Source organism: Diabrotica undecimpunctata, chromosome 2 (genome assembly GCF_040954645.1).
Source record: "Diabrotica undecimpunctata isolate CICGRU chromosome 2, icDiaUnde3, whole genome shotgun sequence".
Taxonomy (NCBI): domain Eukaryota; kingdom Metazoa; phylum Arthropoda; class Insecta; order Coleoptera; family Chrysomelidae; genus Diabrotica; species Diabrotica undecimpunctata.
This window is the reverse complement of record NC_092804.1, coordinates 97310699-97331570: the sequence shown is the minus strand read 5'-3', so window position 1 is coordinate 97331570 and position 20872 is coordinate 97310699. Positions and strand designations below refer to the sequence as shown.

The 20872-nt window shown below is 34.1% G+C and overlaps 2 protein-coding genes across 2 annotated transcripts in view; both read left to right on the top strand.

Annotated features, from left to right (window-relative positions):
* The first annotated feature begins 11680 nt into the window (after positions 1-11680).
* The window catches only part of LOC140434744 (juvenile hormone esterase-like), a 538160-nt gene continuing 528968 nt past the window's right edge, over positions 11681-20872 (top strand). The window contains exon 1 of the mRNA XM_072523239.1: positions 11681-11847. The gene's annotated coding sequence lies outside the window, so the exon portion shown is untranslated. The remainder of the gene's footprint in view (positions 11848-20872) is intronic.
* On the top strand, positions 12129-12677 carry LOC140433825 (uncharacterized). The gene has a single exon (XM_072521799.1). The coding sequence runs from the start codon at positions 12129-12131 to the stop codon at positions 12675-12677; it is 549 nt and encodes a 182-aa protein (XP_072377900.1).

Here is a 20872-nt window from a genome sequence, read left to right as displayed (position 1 = left end):
CGTGACTTGCTTCCAGGAAACAGGTAGCGTTATCAGAATTATACTTATGCAAATTTTCTTTGTCTAGCGTAAAAATAGCGGCAGCTTTCTAAAAAGGCCTTAGTAGTCAAGTCGTTTACTAATTCCAAATGAACGCCTGTGTAGATATGCATATACACGGCGACATATACTTTTACTTTTCTACGTTGCGGAACCTCGTTTTCTTAATAAACAAAGGATTGCAATAGTCAATTCCGGTTTTAAGAAAGGGTCGAGAAGCAGTTGTCCGGTATTCGGGAAGGATACACATTTTATAATTAGCCGGGAGCGGTTTCAGGTGAAAACAAGGAAATTATCGATGTACAATTTTTGAATTACGTTACATCCGTCTAACAACCAATAAATTTAGCGCACGAAGTACAAGATGGATTGTGGACTAGTATATTTTAATTTTAAATTTTCTTTATGTAAGCATAATTGGATGTTTTTGCGACTCAGATAACGAGAACCAATCAAGCCTACCACCTACTCTTAAAATTCCGTTATTATCTAGCGATGGATTCAAATGCACCAATTTGCCACTACCAATAACGAAATATATGTTTTTTAAAAAATTAATTTCTTTTGAAAATTCCCAACTTTGCGTCATCTTAATTAATAAAGATTACGAATCGACCAACTCTGTAGCATTTAGTTCATTTCAATTACGCTTACCTTTTTTCTTCAATTTCGCATTAAAAATAAATCGACGAACATAGGCAATAACGCGAATTAATTTATGCATCGAGCTATATTTTTCTAAAATATTATTATTATTTAATAATTCTGCTATTTGCGACAAAATGAAACGCTTCATTTTGTCGAATTTACTATTTAAATGGGAATAAACCACAATTAAAGGTTAAAGTAAGTTTATTGACGTTTCAATTTCCACTTCGGAAATCGTTCTCAAAATGGTCCAAAGTGGAAATTGAAACGTCAATAAACTTAGTTTAACATTTAGTGGTGGCTTATTCCCATTTAAGTAGTAATTACTTTAAAATGCCACAAGAAAATAGCTTCAGAACAATATTGTCGAATTTATTAAATTTCAATGAATTACTAATACCCTGACGGTGGCATCAGGATCAAGAGACATGTGAGTACTCCCAGCTTGCTTATTTTCATTTGATGCTCATTTTCGAAGAAGAAAACCGCCGTTTTTATTTATAAGATAAGATTTTGCAAAGCTGAAGCTTCTGCGTGAGTCTTTGCACTAGTGAGAAGCTCATCAATGCAAAAGTCTCTGTTTAATGCGATAGCTGCGAGAGAATTTGTATATTACATGTGATTTAAATTCTCATACGTCAACTATATATAACAATATTTCCGCTTTGTCACTACTTGTTAAACAAAAGACAACAAGGGAAAAACATAGACAAACAACACGGACTCCAAAAACAGAAAACATTTTCTTTTTCGGGAATTAAAAAATTTTCATCACATTACCTGGGCTATTGAAATAGGAAAATCTATTACAACTCTTGTATATCTATCTGACGAATTATATCGATAGATTTCAGGACGAGCAACAACGACACAATGACAAAACATATCCATTTAAAACATTCAAAAAATAAAAAGAAAAAAAAAATTATTTCTCTCACGAAAATATTTGACCTATATTTTCGTACAGTATTGGGTCTCAGCTGATTTAAAACTCAATAATTATAAACACATAAAAGAAGGCCAGCGTTTACATACGAAATAAATTATTTTATAAACGTAAATAAAATTCATTTCTTACACATGTGATGTTTATTTTAGACGAATTGGGAATAAACACAGACTGATATCATTCACTTCAAAATACCGACATGAAAATTTCGCATGTAAGCAGTAAATGATTATGTCATTGCAAATACGTATTATTTGATTTACAAAATTAAAAATACAACGAGATTATTTCTACGTAATTTTACAAGAACCGAACTAAATGAAAATGCAAAATTTTTGTAGCAGATAACTTGGGATCAAACTTGATTTAACGAAAATTGGGTGAAAGCAGATACACAATGGAACTGAAAAAAAAAGGTTCAAAACAACAGACTCAATAAACTACACATACAGTGAGAGACAAAACAACAGACTTAATAAACTTCACATACAGGGAAGTACAAAAAAATACTAATATTATTAAAAACTTGACTTTTGAGTGAGCTACACAAAATAACACAAAATAAACCAGTTCTTGTTCTGAAAACTAAATGAGACTGCTCCTAGTCGAAACTAAACAGCACCTCCGATCACGAGTATTACAGTTGTGGTCATTCAGTTACTAAAAAGGAAACACAAAAAACAATCTACTACTTACACAATCTCCAACTAACCCGTGGCATAAAACACACCGTCAGAGATGGTTAGTAGGGAACAAAAGGCATAGGGGAAAACAAAACTACACAGCTGGGACAAAGGGCAAAACACAAGTACACAGCTGGGACAAAGGGCAAAACACAACTACACAGCTACACAGCTGGGAAAAAGGGCAAAACACAACTACACAGCTGAGACAAAGGGCAAACCACAACTACACAGCTACACAGCTGGGTCAAAGGGCAAAACACAAATACATAGCTCAATAAAAGTCACTCGAAAAATACACACATTTACTCAAAATGGCTAAACAAACAAAATTGCAAAAACCGATTATTCTGTAAAGCCTGTCAAATCAATTAAAAATAAATGTAAACAATAACTGTATTAATTGTTACTCTTGATAACTTTTAAAAATCATTTCAATATCAAAACATCATTTAAAATTCATATTTAAATATTTAATCTCAAAATATTTGCTTTCATTTCCAAAACATATCAATCATAGTATATATACAAACATGTCTACAGTACATTAAATCAAAAAATAATAATACATGTTATGTTAACATCCAACAGTATACATATAATACATATATAAAACATAAACAAACACTGTTTGTGAGACACTGGGGCACTATTCGAAATGGGTTTTATATGAATCTAAGAAAACTAGGGACAATTAAAAAATGGCTTGGGGAAAAAGGGATCTGTCTTACTTTGGTAAGACAACTTGTAGGAATATTCACAATCTAAAACCTAGGCGACAAATTTGTAACGAAGATATAATTTGACGCAAATCTAAAACATGCCCCACGTTAAGGGCGCCAAGTTCTAACCAAATATTTTGCCTACCACATAGGTATTGCTAAAAGGGTTTTAAAATTGGGACAGAAGTTACTGTGAGTGGGATAGAGGCCAAATAAACGAAACCTATGCGAACGGCACTCAGTTTTTATTTGGAGTAGCTGGGTCGTGGATAAGTTGAAGGACAAGGGGATTGGATTGGGGTAACTACAAAAATGAAACAAAGAGGTACTTACATGGATCTTCTGGAACAAATAGGCAAACAAAACAACAGGAAGGACATCTAGTTATTTAAAATAAGGACGCCGCTTCAACGTGACAAATTATAACGATTACAATAACTAGTTGTAACTATAGAAATAATTATTAGAAATGCAAAAGATATCTTTTAGAATAAAACTCAAAAAAGGGGTTATAAACTTTTTTTCTAAATAAATAAAAAAAAAATTGATTAGAGAAATAAATCAAACATTTATTGTTGTCTCACCACAAATAGTTACAAAATATAAATGGCACAAAAATACTATATGAATAGTTACAAAATTTATACCAAAATAACCAAGAAAAACTTACATGTTCCATCTGTTTACAAACTCTGTTTACAAGTGAGAGGTGCTACAAAAAAAAACTGCTACAAATAAAGAATTAACTTTTTAAGTGAAACCATGTATAGAGGTTAACCTTCTAAAAACTAAAAAAACTAGTGTAAAAATAATAAAACTAGCTGTCATATTATGTCAACATAAAATTTTCAAACAGAACAATTAAAATGACAGCTCACCACGCCCTAAAACATATATTTCTAATTATTAAAAATTCTTTACAAATCCTTATAAAAGCAATTATTATTATTAGAAAAAAATGTCTATCGTTACTTTGAAAGTTTAAAAACAAAAAAAGTTACCCTGATTTCACTAAATTTCTTTACTTAACATATTGTCTGATGTTGGAAACTGGACCATCACTGTCACGCAGAAAACTATATCTATAGACTGGGACAACGACCAAGAATAAGAAAATGAGAGTGGAAGCTAGCACTGGAACACACACCTTAGAAAACTCGTCTTCTTTAAAAAATGGAACAGGTACACCTGAACACAATGGCAATATGTAGTTATCTTCAAAATTTCACTTAGACTGCAACTACACATTAAACTGCTACTATTAACTTTACACTGCTACACATTTTCCATGAAAAGGGGCAAAAACAGAAACCTTTACAAATTAGACATGAAATTTGGACAAACGCTAGAAGCAGCTGTGTCTGACAATGCGTTCGTGACAGTGACGCCAATATCTTTCCGACAAAGCCTTCTCAGCGATCTAAATGGATGTTTGTTTAAAACGCAGTATAGAGCGGCTTAAATCAAAGAAAAATATCAAGGAATATGCGTCCGTGATATAAACAAACCTAAAATGTTTTCATATTAATTCGCGACGCAAAAAGGAATTAAAAATACTTTGGTGTTTTAATACGTACTATTAGGGACTGAAATACACTAAAAATATTCTTCGGTGCTTTAGCAAATATGAGGGGATTTCAATATATATCAAGGAATGTACAAATGCTACAGTTGGGCGCCAAATTTTAACGAATTATTTTGCCTACCTTATGGTATTGCTACAAGGGGTTGAAAACTCGGACAGAAGTTACTAGGGGTGGGAATAGGGCAAGCAAAATAAACGAACTTATGCGAAGGGCACTCAGGGTTTATTTGGAGTAGCTGGGTCGGGGATAAGTTGAATGGCAAGGGGGTTGGATTGGGTCAACTACAAAAATAAATCAAAGGGGTACTTACATGAATCTCCTGGAACAAAATGGACAAATAAAACAACAGGAAGGACTTCTAGCTATTTAAAATAAGGACACCGCTTCGAGGTGACAAATTATAACGATTACAACAACTAGTTGTAACTATTGAAATAATTATTATAAATGCAAAATATCTTTTTAAATGAGACTCAAAAAAGGGTTAAAACGTTTTAAATAAATAAAAAAAAAATGGTTTATAGAAATAAATCAAACATTTATTGTTGTCTCACCACAAACAGTTACAGAAATAAATGGTACAAAATTACTATATTAATAGTTATAAAAGTAAATTCAAAAAATAGTCACAAAAGTAAATACAAAAATAACAAACAGAAACACTTACTATTATTACTGGACTATAAACTGTGGCAGAAATAAATTACTGCAAATAAATCTTTTTAAATGATGAAAGCAATTATTGTTATTTAAAAAATGTCTATCTTTACTTTAAAAGTTTAAAACACAAAAAAGTTACCTTGATTTTCACTAAATTTCAATACTTAACATATTTTCTGAGGCTGGAAACTGGACCTTCACTGTAACGCAAAAAACTGTATCTATAGACTGGGACAACGACCAAGGATAATAAATGAGGGTGGAAGCTGGCACTGGAACACAAACTTTAGAAAACTCGTCTCCTTAAAAGACTGATACGGGTACAACTGAACACAATGACAGCATGTAGTTATCTTCAAAATTTCACTTAGACTGCAACTACACATTAAACTGCTACTATTAACTTTACACTGCTACACATTTTCCATGAAAAGGGGCAAAAACAGAAAACTTTACAAATTCGACATGAAATTTGGACAAACGCTAGAAGCAGCTGTCTCTGACAATGCGTCCGCGACAGTGAGTAAATTCCTTAAAAAGAGTAAAAATCCTTCGCTTAACTTGGTATAAACAAAACACTAAACGGGAATATTTATTTAAAACGCAGTATCGAGCGGCTTAACGATCAAAGAATACCGAGGAAATAACCATCTGTGAAATAATAAACAAACTCTAAAATGGTTTATAATCGACCTCGGGAAGCAATCAATATCAACGCAAAGAGTATTGAAAATACTTAACTTGTACGATAGGAAACAAAAATACATGGAAATTATTCTTCGGTTTTTTAATGCATATACGAGGGGATTTCAATATAATTTCGACTAAAAAACGATAATTTATTCTTGAGACACTTCACTAACTGTTGTATATTACCAATTTTTTGCGGATATTTCCTTTAAAGCGACAAAACCACAAACAAAATAAACAATTCTATTTTTTCGACGAGAACTAAGTTCAATTCTTCAAATATTCGACTCGAGGACCATGTGTTGACCCACGACTAGTTTGTCGTGAGATATAATTGCAAAAACTATTACAATACTTTATTAATTTAAAATAGTATACAATGATAGCTTAATAGAAACTAATAAAATTAATTCAAATATAAGGAGACGGAACAAGCAACGCGACGTACGTCGCTTACGAGAGGAGTTTGTAGTTTGTACTTTTACTAAAAACAAATGTTTTAAATATTTAATTTTTATCGGTTTGATTTTTGAAACTGTGTGCATAAATGTAGTTCCAAGCTCAAAAAAAATTAACGGTTAAATTTAAAGATGAACGCTCTAGCATATGTCGATTTTATGTTTACATGTAATCAAATTATGAGTTCGTTAGCGGAATTAAAATTGGGAACTCGCTTGCTTAAACGAGGATGAGTAAAATTGAGCAATCGTTCATTTCGCAACGCATTTCAACGGAAATGAAACCTGCATCCATCCCTATTGTCCCTTCAAATGGGCTCTAATATACCATATTTAAGTTAATAGAGTGTGTAAATATATACTTCATTTACTTTTTTGCATTTAAATTTTCTGCGTTTCGACTTGGTTATTTTTCAATAATGAATTTTTGATAATCCTAGAGACAGTCCTTATGTTTAGGTCTAAACAGGTAGTTATTTTAAAACATTGATTCAATGTGAATGACATTAATCAAGCAAGCAAGCAATTTAATTAAACCCAGCCTGTGAGACATGTTCACCCCTAAGAATTACGTTCGGGTGTAACAATTCATTGGAGCGAGGTGTATTAACTCGAGTAAAAACAGGAGTCACTCTACCGCGCTCCAATGCTCCAGACCATCACTTTCCCCCTATAGCACTCTAATGCGCGATAGGGGCACAAATATCATCCAAATGCTCTTGATGTGGGAGTCCTGGGTAATAGAACTTCAACATGGTTTCCTAACCGAAATTAAACTCAGGACAGCGCATTGTCGCTATGATCCTGTTATCTTAACGTGGCTTATCCGCGAACTAAAAATTGCTTACTTGGGCAAGCCTCTGCTCTGAGCTAGGCTTAGTTCGGAGACTGGTTGCTCAAGGGGTTAAGCCCTACGTGCCCGGGTTTTGGGGTTTTTGTTAATTTTTTTTTTGTTGGTTTGCGCCGGTTTTAGTTAGTATTTTTTAATTTTTTTGGTGGCCGAGGCCGTTGTTTGTGTTTTTTTTTATTTTTTTTGTAGGTTGCCTGAAACATAAAAATCTTAAATAGTACAATATCTATACTATAATATTGAAAAACATATGCAAATATATAATAATATGACAATATAGAGTTTGTCCACTTAAGGCAACTGGGCCCACGCTGTACGTTGCGATTCTCCACGAGTTTTTTGAGCTACGAACTATCTTTGTGCGTTATTATTGTTGTTTTTTTGTAGTGTTTTCTCTCTGGTGTTTTGTTTTTGAGTTATCCTACTATGTGTTGTTTGGGCCTTTTGTGCTTTCATCTGTGGAAAGCGTCGTACCTCATGATCTCTCGCAATGTGACTTCGCTATCTCCCCGGATGGTTCTCTATCTCCGCGAACTTTGTCCTTGCTTTTTCCTTCATTATATCAGTCACTCTAATTTGTTGCAATTCTCTGAAGAGGAATCTTTCTTCAATGTATCGCGGTACGTTGACTACTTCTCTTAGGCTGCTGTTATGTGCCGCTTGTATTTTCTTTTTTGTTGTGTTGCATGTATGTCCCCATGCGAGAGATGCATGAGTTAGTATAGAAAGAATTATACTATTTATTAATCTTTAGTTTTTATTCTAGGTTTGTTTTTCTTGCTAGGCTCTTATTGATGCTTTTGCCATGTTGGCTTTTTGTTCATGATTACTCCGAGGTATTTTGCTTCGCTTTTCCACTCGATGGGATTATTTTGCACAGTCACTTGTTCTTCTGGTTGTTGGTGCCTCTTTTTAAAATGTACAGCCTGTTTCTTTTCGGAGTTTATAGCGATTTTCCATTCTTCTATGTCATCTAGCGCTGTTTGTAAGTTGTTTACCGCTATATCTACGTTTCTATGTTTGGCTGCTATCGTTATGTCGTCGGCATAGAGGCTTAGTAATGTACCTGGTGTTCTAGGTATGTCTGCTCTATATATTGTGTACAGTAGAGGTGTCAGTACCGCTCCCTGTGGCACTCCAGCCTCCGGGTTCCCGAGTTCAGACAGGACTTGTCCTATCCGAACTCTGAAATTACGATTGCTCAAGTACGAAGGGATAAGTCTTGTCATTGCCCCGCTTGAGCTGTATATTCTGATTTTGTAGATCAGTCCTTTATGCCAGACTCTGTCGAAAGCTTTGCTTACATCTAGGAAGGTAGCTCCTGTATATTGTTCATCATTAAATCCAGCTACTATGTATTATGTTAATCTGAGTACTCGTAACTTCACTGGAGTGTTCTGATCTGAAACCGAATTGGGTTTCTGTGCTGTGTTGTTACTGTGCTTGTTGGATGATGTTTTCCAACTCTAGGACTCTGTCTTCTATTTCTCGTGAGTTGTCTATCACTGGAACTATATTTCATCCACTTTGTTTTCTTTTTTATTCTTTTGATTGTACTTTTGAGTGTAATTCTGTTTGTAGTCCTAGGTTTCTTGCAACTACAATGTCTATGTGTGTGGGAAGTCCGTTTCCTGGGTAGTGTGTTGGGTCTGTGGGGCCCATTGCCATAACGTCGTCATGGTTTTCTAAATATGTATTTAGTAGTCTTCCATTTCTGTTCGTAGCTTTGTCGTTCCAGTTTGGGGATCTTCCGTTTAGGTCTCCTATTGTAATTGAGCGTTCGTCGTCGGTTAGGAACGTGTTTAAGTCATCTTCGTTCAGTGGATCTTGTGGACTTACGTAGGCGGAGGTAATTCTGACTTTTCGTTGGCTCATTTGTATTCTTACTGTTGTTGATGGCATAGTATTCAGTTGTGGTGTTAGAATTCTGATGTGTCTTATGCCTTTTTTCACTAATGTTGCTGTGCCATCTGATCTTCCTATGTTATCGTTCCTGTATATGTCGTAGCCCGGAAACTTGATATTGATGTTGTTCGTGAGCTTTGCTTCCTGTATTGCTATGGCATCCATTTCATTTCTATTGACCAGTTCGTCCAGAATATTCTGGTTGGTCCTTATGCCTCCTGGGTTCCAGAGCCTATCCTCAAGTATCCCCTATTTGCTTGCACTAGTTCAGTGCTAGCTTTATGTCTGCGATTGCCTCGCAAACTATCCTAGTAACTAGTTCGTTTACAAAGTTTACTAGGCCATCTTGTTGTTGTTTAGAGGTGAGAATCGTATTCTCAGTGTTTTGTGCTTTTACTGCCTGAGCGTATGAAGGCCCGCTAGGTGTAGTTTGCGGCATTCTTTGTGTGATTTGTTGTCTTTCTTTTTGGGGTTGTTGTTGGCGACCCCAAGTTAGACATCTGGGACACCCTTCAAAGTTTGCCAGGTGTTGTCCCTGGCAGTTTGCACATTTTGCCTTTTGCTCTTTAGGCATTTGGCAATTTCTGCTCTCTGTGCGTGATGGTATCTCTGGCAGTTAAAGCACTGTGTGGGCCCTGTTGCTTTTCTAAGGTCCTCGATGTGGACCTTCATGTACATCAAGTTTGTCATGCGCTTCGCCTCCTCGACGTCCTCCCTCTCCAATGTTATGAAGAACATAGGAAGGTGTCTTTTGTCAGTTTTTCTAGATACCATATTTTTTATTGAGACAAATTCTATGTTGTGTTAGTCTCTTATGGTTTCAAACATCTCCATAGTGTTTGTAGAAGGAGGTAAACCTCTTATTACCATACGTGGTTTTATGTCTTCCTCTAATGGGAAGGCTATCCACTGTATCGGCGTGGTTTCGTTGAAGTTCTCTATTACTTTAATCATCTTCCTGTAATCTTCAGGACTTTTTGCATAATCAGTGTCTCTTTTCCACTTTTTGACAGCTTGTTTGCTGTGATTACGTTTTGTTTCTGGCCAATGTTTAGAATTGCGCAAGTTCTGTTCACGCTCTGTAGTTTAATTACAGGCGGTTTTGGTGTCCGCGCCGGTTTTGCTTTTGGAGATCCTCCGTCTGTTTTCAGTTGACATGGATACGGAGGACACTGAGCGGCTTGCCCACCACTCTCTTCTGCAATTTCGTCTGCTGTTGACTTTGGGGTCGTCAGAGGAGGGAAATCTTCTTTCTTTTTTCCTTTTTTTTGCTCATCTTTTTTGTTGATTTTAGGCCCTTTAGCTACTTGTTTGTTTTTTGGGATTGCTCCCCCGTAGATTTCATCTCCTCTGGTTGTGCGCTTGTTGCCTTTTTGGTCTGGGTTTCCAGGCTATCCTTCTTTTCGTTGAACTTTCCTTTTTTCAATTCCTTGAATTTGAAGTCCATATGGTCAATGATTAACTTTTCTGAGGCAACCATTGTTTCTTGCAATTCCTCTATTTTTTTCTTGGGGGTCGTAATTTATGCATCCTTCACTTTCAGTAGGTTTTTCAGCCTTTTCATAATTTAAGTTTGGAAAGATGTAACCCATATATGGATGTCATAGAAATCTAATTTCATTGTTAGCTTCAAGTACATAAGGCACTGAAGATGATCTGATTAGATCGAAAACGTTATGCTGCTACTGTATAAATTGTGACGACACTTGTAAAAGTTTTAAAAAGTTTTAACTACATGTTTATTTTATATACCTAAATACAATAGTGAAGTGTTTTAACTTCTGTATGTTTTTTTACAACCATAATTCTTTATTTCACGTTAAGAACTGAACGTTTGGCTTATTCAGATCAGTGTTGCCAAAACCCTCAGGCACGTGTTGCTACTAGACTGCCGATATACGAATCATCAGAGCAGTATTCAGCACTGTTTAGATGTAGAACTTAATTTCACTAATAAGCGAATACGTATAGTTGAATACAGAATAATGCATTATAAATACTTGTTTCTTTAATAAACAGATGTTGATATGTAATTATTATAAATAAATAATTGATAAAAATAGTTAAGTTTGATTATTGTTTAACACTACATGTTTATTAACGCTTTAGATAAAATTTAACTAAAAGATAAAAACAACAGCAACTTTAATTTCCTTTTCATGTAAATAATAATCACAATATTTACTTACATAAAAAATGTTTCTTGTATATAACATTCATTTCCCTTAAAAAGAATGTTATATTATTTGAAAATTTTCTCACTATTACCTAATTTTCACTTGTTGCCTGACTGTTTGGAATTCACTGACAATAAAACAAAGTGGCAACATTGTGCGCCAAACTCGGTACCAGCTTTTTGAAGCGACGCAACTGCGATCGGGGGGGGGGGGTTAGTTTTTTTATGTAAATATATCAGATATAAAGTTTATTTTATAATCACTTCTCATCACAAGTTAATAACTTCGATTATTTCGTCAACATAATTGGTACCAGAGCGCGGTTTGTAGAATAAGTGATAAGAATAAATAAATATATGTATATGTTTTCCCGTTACTTACTTGTGAGAGAAACCAGTTATATTAGTTATTTAGATACAGAAGCCCAGTGGAAGTTTGGTTTATTGTGAACCGTTTCTCTTGACGAATTTGGAATGGTGTGTGAGTAATATTTCATTATCTAACCTTGAATACATATATGTTTTGTTGATTTAAATTGTTTTGATCTCTCTAAATTGATTACTGCTAACAACTTATATTTATATTACTAGAATATTTATTTAAAATCAAAATGACTGATTTAGCAACATGTAAACGGAAAAGCGGTGCTTTAAAAGTAAAATTAACACATTTTGCTAAATTTATAGGATTTTAAAGGCTTAATTCTTTAAATGAAATAAAGAGAGAATTTAATGATATACCTACAAGGGGCAATTGAATCTATGGTTGACGAGAGAATGCTAGAGGACGAATTTGAAGTACGAAATAAATTCGATAATGAAATTTATGATCAGGTCTCCATTGCAAAAGAATTTTTAAGTAAACACAAAGATGATCATGACAGTTCTCATAGCAATCAAAGTTTAAATGTTGAGGCTGCAAATACTGGGGTGGCTTTAAATAATGTACGTCTACCTACAATTAATTTACCTAAATTTGATGGGTCGTACCCAAATTGGCTTGAATTCAGGGACATATTTAGGTCGTTAATTTATGAGAATGATTTAGTAAGTGATGTACAAAAATTGCATTATTTAAGAGCATCTTTAGAAGGTGATGCTTGTTTGGTAATTAAATGTCTTGAAATATCTTCTGCAAATTATATTGTTGCTTGGAATGCATTGTTAGATCGATATGATAATAATAACTTGTTAATTCATAATCATGTTAAGGCATTATTTAGTAGCGAATCGGTAAGTAAAGAATCTGCAAGTGGTTTAAGAAAACTTATTGATGATTTCTCTAAAAATATCAGATCTCTTCATCAGTAAAACCAACATGTCTCACACTGGGACACACTTTTACTTTACTTAATAACCTCCAAATTGGACAGTGTTACTTTAAGGGAATGGGAAAATGCTAAGGCTGAATTAGATGAACCAACATTTGACAATATAAAATAGTTTTTAAAGGCTAGGGCTGATACGCTTGAAATGATTCAACAAAATCAGACGGAGAAAAGAAAAATTTCAAGAGGATATTTCACAATTGATAATTCGAGTAATAGCCGATCATGCATCTTATGCGAAGGCAATCACTATTTTCAAAATTGGGATCAATCTTTAAACTTTCTGTGTTTGATCGCGACAGAAAGGTAAGAATGTTAAAATTATGTATAAATTGTTTAAAAAAGGGTCACCATGGTAAAATGTGTCAACGTGGTAAATGAAGGCGAAATAGTGTTATCCGCCTGCAGTTCTGTTCTGTCGGGTTGCAGATTTGGATGGTAATATGCATATTTCAAGGGCATTATTAGACAGTGGGGCGCAATCTAGTTTTATTACAAGATCCCTTTGTGATAAATTGAAACTTCAAAGAAAAAAGGTCAATATTTCTGTTAACGGTTTTAATAATGTATCATCAAACATAAATTCTAAATGTGCTATAACCTTAGACTCTCTTCATACTGACTATACATGCAATACATATTTTTTCGTAGTAGATATAATAAGCAGAAGTTTACCTTCAGTAAACATTGTGGCACAAATATTCGATCCGCTAGGCCTCTTAGCGCCTTGCATAATATTAACAAAAATCTTCTTACAAAGATTATGGCTAGAGAAGCTAGCCTGGGACGACAAGGTCCCAGAAGACATTTGCACATACTGGCAAGAAATTAAAAGGCAGTTACCTGAGCTTAATAATATAAATATAAACAGGCGAGTTATATGCAACGATGCAGTTAACATTGAACTGCATGGATTTTCTGACACTTCAGAAGAGGCCTACGGGGCTTCTATATATATTAGATCCACCAATTAAGATGGTGAAATATACTCAAATCTTCTGTGTGCCCAATCGAAGGTAGCACCCTTGAAAACGATTACCCTACCACGACTTGAACTACTAGCAGCCTTGATTCTAGCTAGGCTAGTAAAACAAGTGAAAGATTCACTGCGGGTTAATTTTGATAAAGCGGTTGTTTTGCGGTCTGATTCAACGATTGTCTTGAATTGGCTAAAGCATTCACAAAATCGGTTAGTAATCGTGTTTCTGAGATTCAAAATTTAACCGTTTTAGACTTATGGCGCCATGTCCCATCTAAACAAAATCCAAGTGATTTAGTCTCTGGAGGTGTAAAACCGTCTAAGTTGGTCAATGATTCGTTTTGGTGTAATGGCCCAAGATTCTTGTTGGAGAGTGAAAAGAAATGGCCAAAATTGTGTGCGATGAATACAAGTTTACCGGATATTCGTAGAGCCAAGGGATTCTTAGTTCAAACAGTACAAATGGATGAAAATTTTACTAACAAATATTCTGATATAGAAAAACTGAAGAGAGTCATGGCATATTTGCTTAGATTTAATTGCATTGCATGCCAAGGTCACATGGTCTTTCAAGGAAAACCGGTGTATTAGAATTAACTGAGTTAGATGCACTTCAATGTGTAGTGAAAATATCTCAAAGGGGGTACTTTTCAACAGAAATAAGCAAATTACAAAGGAACCAAAATCTGAAAGATAGTAAAATCTTACAATTAAACCCATTTCTAAATAATAGTGGCATTTTAAGAGTCGCTGGTAAATTAAACAATTTTATATTTTCATTCGAGAAAAAACATCCAATAATACTATCAGCACAGAGTCATATTTTGTAACGAGTCCGTTACTTAAAGAACCATTTACCTTTTCGTCACTGGAATCCTTTAATTTAATTATAAATTAAATTCATTTTTGAAATATTCTTAAACTAAATATTTGAAACTCCAGTAAATTTTATTTTCGAAAGTTGGCATTAAATCCCGCCCTCTGTCTAAGACTCTGAAAGTACATCGGCGTGACAGCCGTAGCACCGTCAGATCGCCACTTGTTGCTGGAATTTGGTCGAGTGAACATCGTTTGTTCAAGGCGGCTGTAGGTGCCATTTTCATGAATTGGGTTTAAGTTTATTTTTTATTTTGTGGAAAAGCTGTTGTGTTGGAAGAAGCCATTTGTTATTTAGTTGTTTTTTTTTGTGAAAGTACTTTAATTTTGGACCAACTCAGCCGGTAAGCTTAAAGTTATAAATAAATTATGTGTAAAAACATGTCATATCATCCGCCATTGTTAGTGAAATTCAAATCTATTTTAATCCTCTCTCGATATATATTCTTATATATCTATCTATCTATTCTATCTTATATATGTCCTATTTAACTTATTTCATTAATACCTAAACATATTACAAGTATTAGATTTTATCATTATCTCAAACTTAATTTCTTTCCAAAGATGAAAACCAACAATTATCTATTTCAATTCCATACCGTTTAAACCGGCTAATATTTCTTTTTTTTTTTCTATTCTATAATATATAGAGACCATGCTTTCCGAAAACCTATCTATTTAATATATCCTATAAAACATTGTCATACCATCCCAAGGTTATTTTTTACAGAAAAACAATATAGTTTTTATTTCAATTTAAAGCAACTTGTTGACCTTTCTTGGTTTTTCTTTACTTTCTTGTATGAACAAAGGACTTGGAGTAACACAACTGTTTTTTTAGCCTACTTACGGATTCCAGTGCAAGTCAGGGAAGAATACTTATTTTTTTTATGGAGAATTTATTAAGACAAGGGGAAGAAGAATTTTAAGTTTATGGGTTTTATGAAGAAGAATTTAATGGACTTGGTTTAAAGTACCTCTTTTTTTTTATATGAAATCCAGGTTTGGAGTAAATTTACCCACCTGCAACTAGTTCTTCACCAGAGGACCTTCCAGGGAAACCTACGGAAACCGGCAGGAAGAACTTAGTTTTATCTTTTTGTTTCTTGTTTAAATATCCTTAATAACATTACGTCCTCTTCAAGGTTTTAACTTTTATATCATTAATAATAATTACATTTACTTTTCCTAAAACAATAGTCAGTACAATTTAATTAAATTATTTATTGTCTACCAAGGGATGAGATTTTGACTCTCCCTTGAAGCTCTCTTCATCAGGTTATCGTGTGCACACATACCCGGAGAGTTTCATTTCATTTCAAACTTAAACATTTATTAAACGAAAACTAAACTATTATATTAGTGAGTAGTATTTTATATTTATATTATCTTATATTTTATTTTATATTATTTATACATAATTATTGAGTATAACCTCTGTCAAAATTTAACATTAATAGGTACGTTAGGGGGGAAATTGTTTATCATTATATTCTGGGATTTTACTGTAAATATAGATAAGTTAATTGTACATAAGAGGTGATGGGTCATATATAAGTGTTTAAAATAGTCTGTACATAAAATTGGTATTTATTAAAGTTGGGTTAAAACAATTCAATATTTCAATTAGTACCTATCTTTCATATTTCAGCAATACAAGATATCTCGGAAGAAAACATTTAACTTCCTGGCGCCCAAACATTCAGTAGAGCAACTTTATCTTTCATCTGTTTATTTCTTGGTGGGTTTCTTGTCATTAGTTTTTATATCTTACGGTCTCTGTAGGGCATGCAAATTGGCCGAATCCCTCTTTGAGTATCGAGTGGTCATTCTCCTGCATAGTCGCTAGCCAGCATTAATTTTATTATATTTTAAAATTCATATATACCCTTTATTTATTTCTTTTACATAATTTATTTCTATCTAATCTCCTCCATCTTCTGTTATTCCACATATTAGTTCGTTGGTGTATAAAGGTACATTTTAGAGTTTACCCTATTTCTACACTGCACATTTTTGCTACACATTCCTCATTTTTGTTACATTTCACTCTTTCATCAATATTTGTTACAGTCAAATTTCTTGTTACATTACTCATTCTTGTTACATTGGCGTTTCCCAACGTGGTGCCTTTTCTCAGTTCAGACCGTACATTCTGTAGTATATTTCTCTTTGCAAAATATTCTTTATTATTTCTAATCTGTTCCTGTTGCTCTTTGTTCTTTTTTTTTAACTCCTTTATTTATTTATCTTTTCTTATTAGATTTACATTTATAGGTATACTTGTATTGCTGCAGTTTACTTATATTCATATTTAAACCCTCACCTTTTAATCTCATTGTGTACAGTTAACAATCTAGTTTACTATTATTGAACTATAAGAATTTAATAATTTAGATATTACTATTTTTATATATATATATATATATATATTAGCCAATATTGGTGGGTTTTTATATTCAATTATTTGTTAATCATATACTTGTTGAAATTATTGTGTGTTGCTTCAAGGATTGTGTTATATTTACTTAACTTTACTTAACCATTTTAAAATTTTTGTGAATAACTTTAGATTATTCTTGGATTGATTTTGTGGTGTGTTGTTACATATTTATTTAGATATATATATTTTTTTTAAACCTTAGATTATTCTTCGATTGATTTTGGTGGAGTGGTAATACATTATTTCCTTTGTTTATTCATCTATTCATTTTTTTTTCACAATGTCTGCATTCAAGGTAGAACATTTATTAGTCAAGGAATTATATTATGAGTTGAGAATTAGGGAGATCCCCATTGATGAATCTTCCAATGTGGATTTAAAACGCAAAATATTGCGTGGAGCTTTAAGGCAAGAAGAAGGAAACAGAAGCTTTCGACAAATTTCTGCCACAAGTATTCCTTTTCTAGAACAGCAAGAAGAGATTGAAGAGACTATGGATGATTTGGCTAAAAGGATATCCGATTTTAGAGGGACTGTCCAAGATAGCCTATACTCCAGGCTAATATCACGTCTAGCCCATGTCTCAGGCCGTGTTCATTTATTGTCATGTTCGAATGAGGAGCAGCAATCTTATAAACGCTCAATTTCTGTCCGAATCCTTAGCCTAGAGGGTGAACTTGATTCACGAGTAAATCAAATTGCTACTTCAACTCCTATTTCTTCTGTCCAAGCAGCTAACTCATTTCTACACCCCAAACCTATACATAAATGGGGCATTACATTTTCTGGTGAAGGTCATTATGACCAAGTAATTTCTTTTTTGGATAGGGTGGAATGTCTTCGTGTATCGAGAGGAGTAAGTGAAGATGATCTTTTTGCAGCTTCTGCTGAATTGTTTACAGGCACAGCTTTTACGTGGTTTAGAAACAACCGCAATAATTTTTCTTATTGGTCTGATTTGGCTCAGAAACTTAAATCTGATTTTCTTCCATATTCATTTCAAGATGACCTTCTAGACCAAATCAAAAATCGTAGACAGAAGCCAAATGAGTCTGTTACGATGTTTATTAATAACATTTTGGGTATGTGTAGTCGCCTCGAGACTCCTCTAACAGATTCTGCAAAAATTAAGATTATTCTGAAATGTCTATTGCCTTTTTATCACCAACAATTAGCTTTAGTAGACATCACCAGTATAGCAGACATCACCGAGAAATGTAAACGTTTGGAGGAAACTTTATCTTGGTCTTCTCAACCTCCCACCACTTCCAAACACTCTTCTGACTCTTTCGGTCACCAAAATCCTTTTAGACACCGTTCTTGGCAATCTAAGGGCCCTGAGCGTAATATCTCAGTTGTAAGTTCTGTAGTGTGCTGGAATTGTCGTGAGTCTGGCCATACTTTTTATGATTGCGGCATCCCTCGTACCCGTATTTTCTGCCACGGTTGTGGTAAAGAAAATACCCTCAAACGCAATTGTTTTAGGTGTTCGAGAAACGAACGATCGGAGGTCCGTCCCCTGAGCGTTTCTCCGTCCACACCCCCATCAGGGAATCAAACCGTTACATCAAACGAAATCACTGGTCCAACCACGTCAAACCACCCAAACCCACCTTCCAGTCGGAAAGGGAAAGGGGTTGTTCCAAAAAAACCAACACACACCACACCGAGTCATTCCAAGAAGTAACTTCTCAATATAATACATTTGATTCGCATAGATTATCTTCCCCAAATATCTTCCCAAATTTTAGTAATAAACATAATAGTAGCAGTGTAGTAGTTCCAGTATCTATACCAGAGTCTACCACAATTCAGGAGGATTCTTTTATTTCTGATTCTTCTTGTTTGCCTATTGCATCCTCTGATTGTGTAGGTAGAGATAATAAGTTTAGTTTAGTACCATTTAAAATTTTTGATCAATCAGATAATAATTGTTTTGATTTGAATTCGTTATTAGTGAGAAAACATAATGATAATAGACCTTATCTTTCTATTAAGATTTTAGGACAATCTTGTTTAGCTCTTTTAGATAGTGGCTCGAACATTTCTGTGATAGGTTCACATTCATTAGCTTTACTGAAAAATGCGGAGATTTCTATTATGCCCATTTCTTCTCTGCAAGTGTCTACTGCAGATGGTACAGTTCAGTCTATTACAGGCAAATTTGAAACTGAAATCACAGTAGCAGATTTATGTAAACAAATTACATTCTATATTATTCCTTCAGTTCAGAATTCTATAATTTTAGGTATGGACTTCTTAAATGCTTTTAATAGCACACTAAATTGTTCTAATTTTTCCTTTTCTATTTTTCAATTTAATCTGTCCTTACTTAGTGCTATTCAGGATTTTACTAGTTTATCTAGTTCAGAACAAAGTCAATTAGAGAATATGATCTCTAAATTTACAACCCTTTCGTCAAAAGACAAATTAGGTCGTACATCCTTAATATCTCACACTATCGAAGTGGGAGATACCACACCTTTTAGACAATATCAGTATCCTATTCCTCAGGCTTGGCAAGTTGACTTGGAAAAGGAAATTGATTCCATGTTAGAGTTGAAGATCATTGAACCTTCCACGTCTTCTTACTGTAGTCCTTTGTGGTTAACCAAGAAAAAAGATGGATCTTTTAGGGTTTGCTTCGATGGTCGAAAGTTGAATAATATTACTACAAATCGGGATGCTTATCCTATTCCCCGAATAGACGTCATTCTAAGTAAACTCCAGAATGCTAGGTATATTTCTTCTATCGATCTATCTAAAGCTTTTTTACAGATTCCTTTGAGTGAGGAAAGTAAAAAGTATACAGCTTTTGCAGTTAGTGGGAAAGGATTATTTCAGTTTGTCACTATGCCTTTTGGTCTTGTTTCAGCTCCTCAGACAATGTGTCGTCTGATGGACTTAGTCATTGGTCCTCAGTTAGAGCCCTATGTTTTTTATTATTTGGATGACATTTTGGTTGTCACTCCTGATTTTTCTCTTCATATGGAAATTTTGGATAAGTTGTTTTTACGTCTCAAAGAGGCTAATTTAACTATTAATTTAGATACATGTCAGTTTTGTCGTCCTAGTCTTAAATTTTTAGGATATGTAGTCGATAGTAAAGGTTTAAGGACTGACCCTGAGAAAATTACAGCTATCAAAGATTTTCCTATATTTAAGACTACTACTTAAGTCCGTAGGATATTAGGCATGTGTGAATATTATCGTCGGTTTGTGCCGTCTTATTCTACTTTGTTGTCTCCACTTACAGATCTCCTTAGAAATAGGAAAAAAGGCCAAACTATTACATGGACTTCAGAAGCCGATGATGCTTTCCGGCGTATAAAAGAAGCTCTTACTAGTGCACCTGTCATGACATCTCCGAATTTTAAAGAGCATTTCTATCTCATGACAGATTGTTCCAACACTGCTTCAGGTGGTGTACTATTTCAAATGAAGGATGGTTCGGAACATCCAATAGCTTATACCAGCAAAAAGCTCAATAAAGCACAGAAAAATTATTCCACCACAGAGAGAGAACTTCTTGCAATTATCCATGGTCTTGATGCCTTTCGGTACTATCTTGAGGGTCGTAAGTTTACTATCATCACAGATCATAGTTCTTTATTATGGTTACATTCCATGAAAAATCCGTCACAACGTTTGTCCCGTTGGATTTGTAGGCTTTCTGTCTTTGATTATAATATCGTTCATCGCAAAGCCAATGGTGTTGTGGTTGCAGACGCGTTGTCACGTACATTCGATATCAATCTTTTAGATCTGTCCACTTTATCTCCAGATAATTGGTATCGAAAGATGATTCATAATGTCACCCAAGAACCTACTAGATATCCTGATTTCAAGGTGGAGAATAATATCCTTTATAAACATG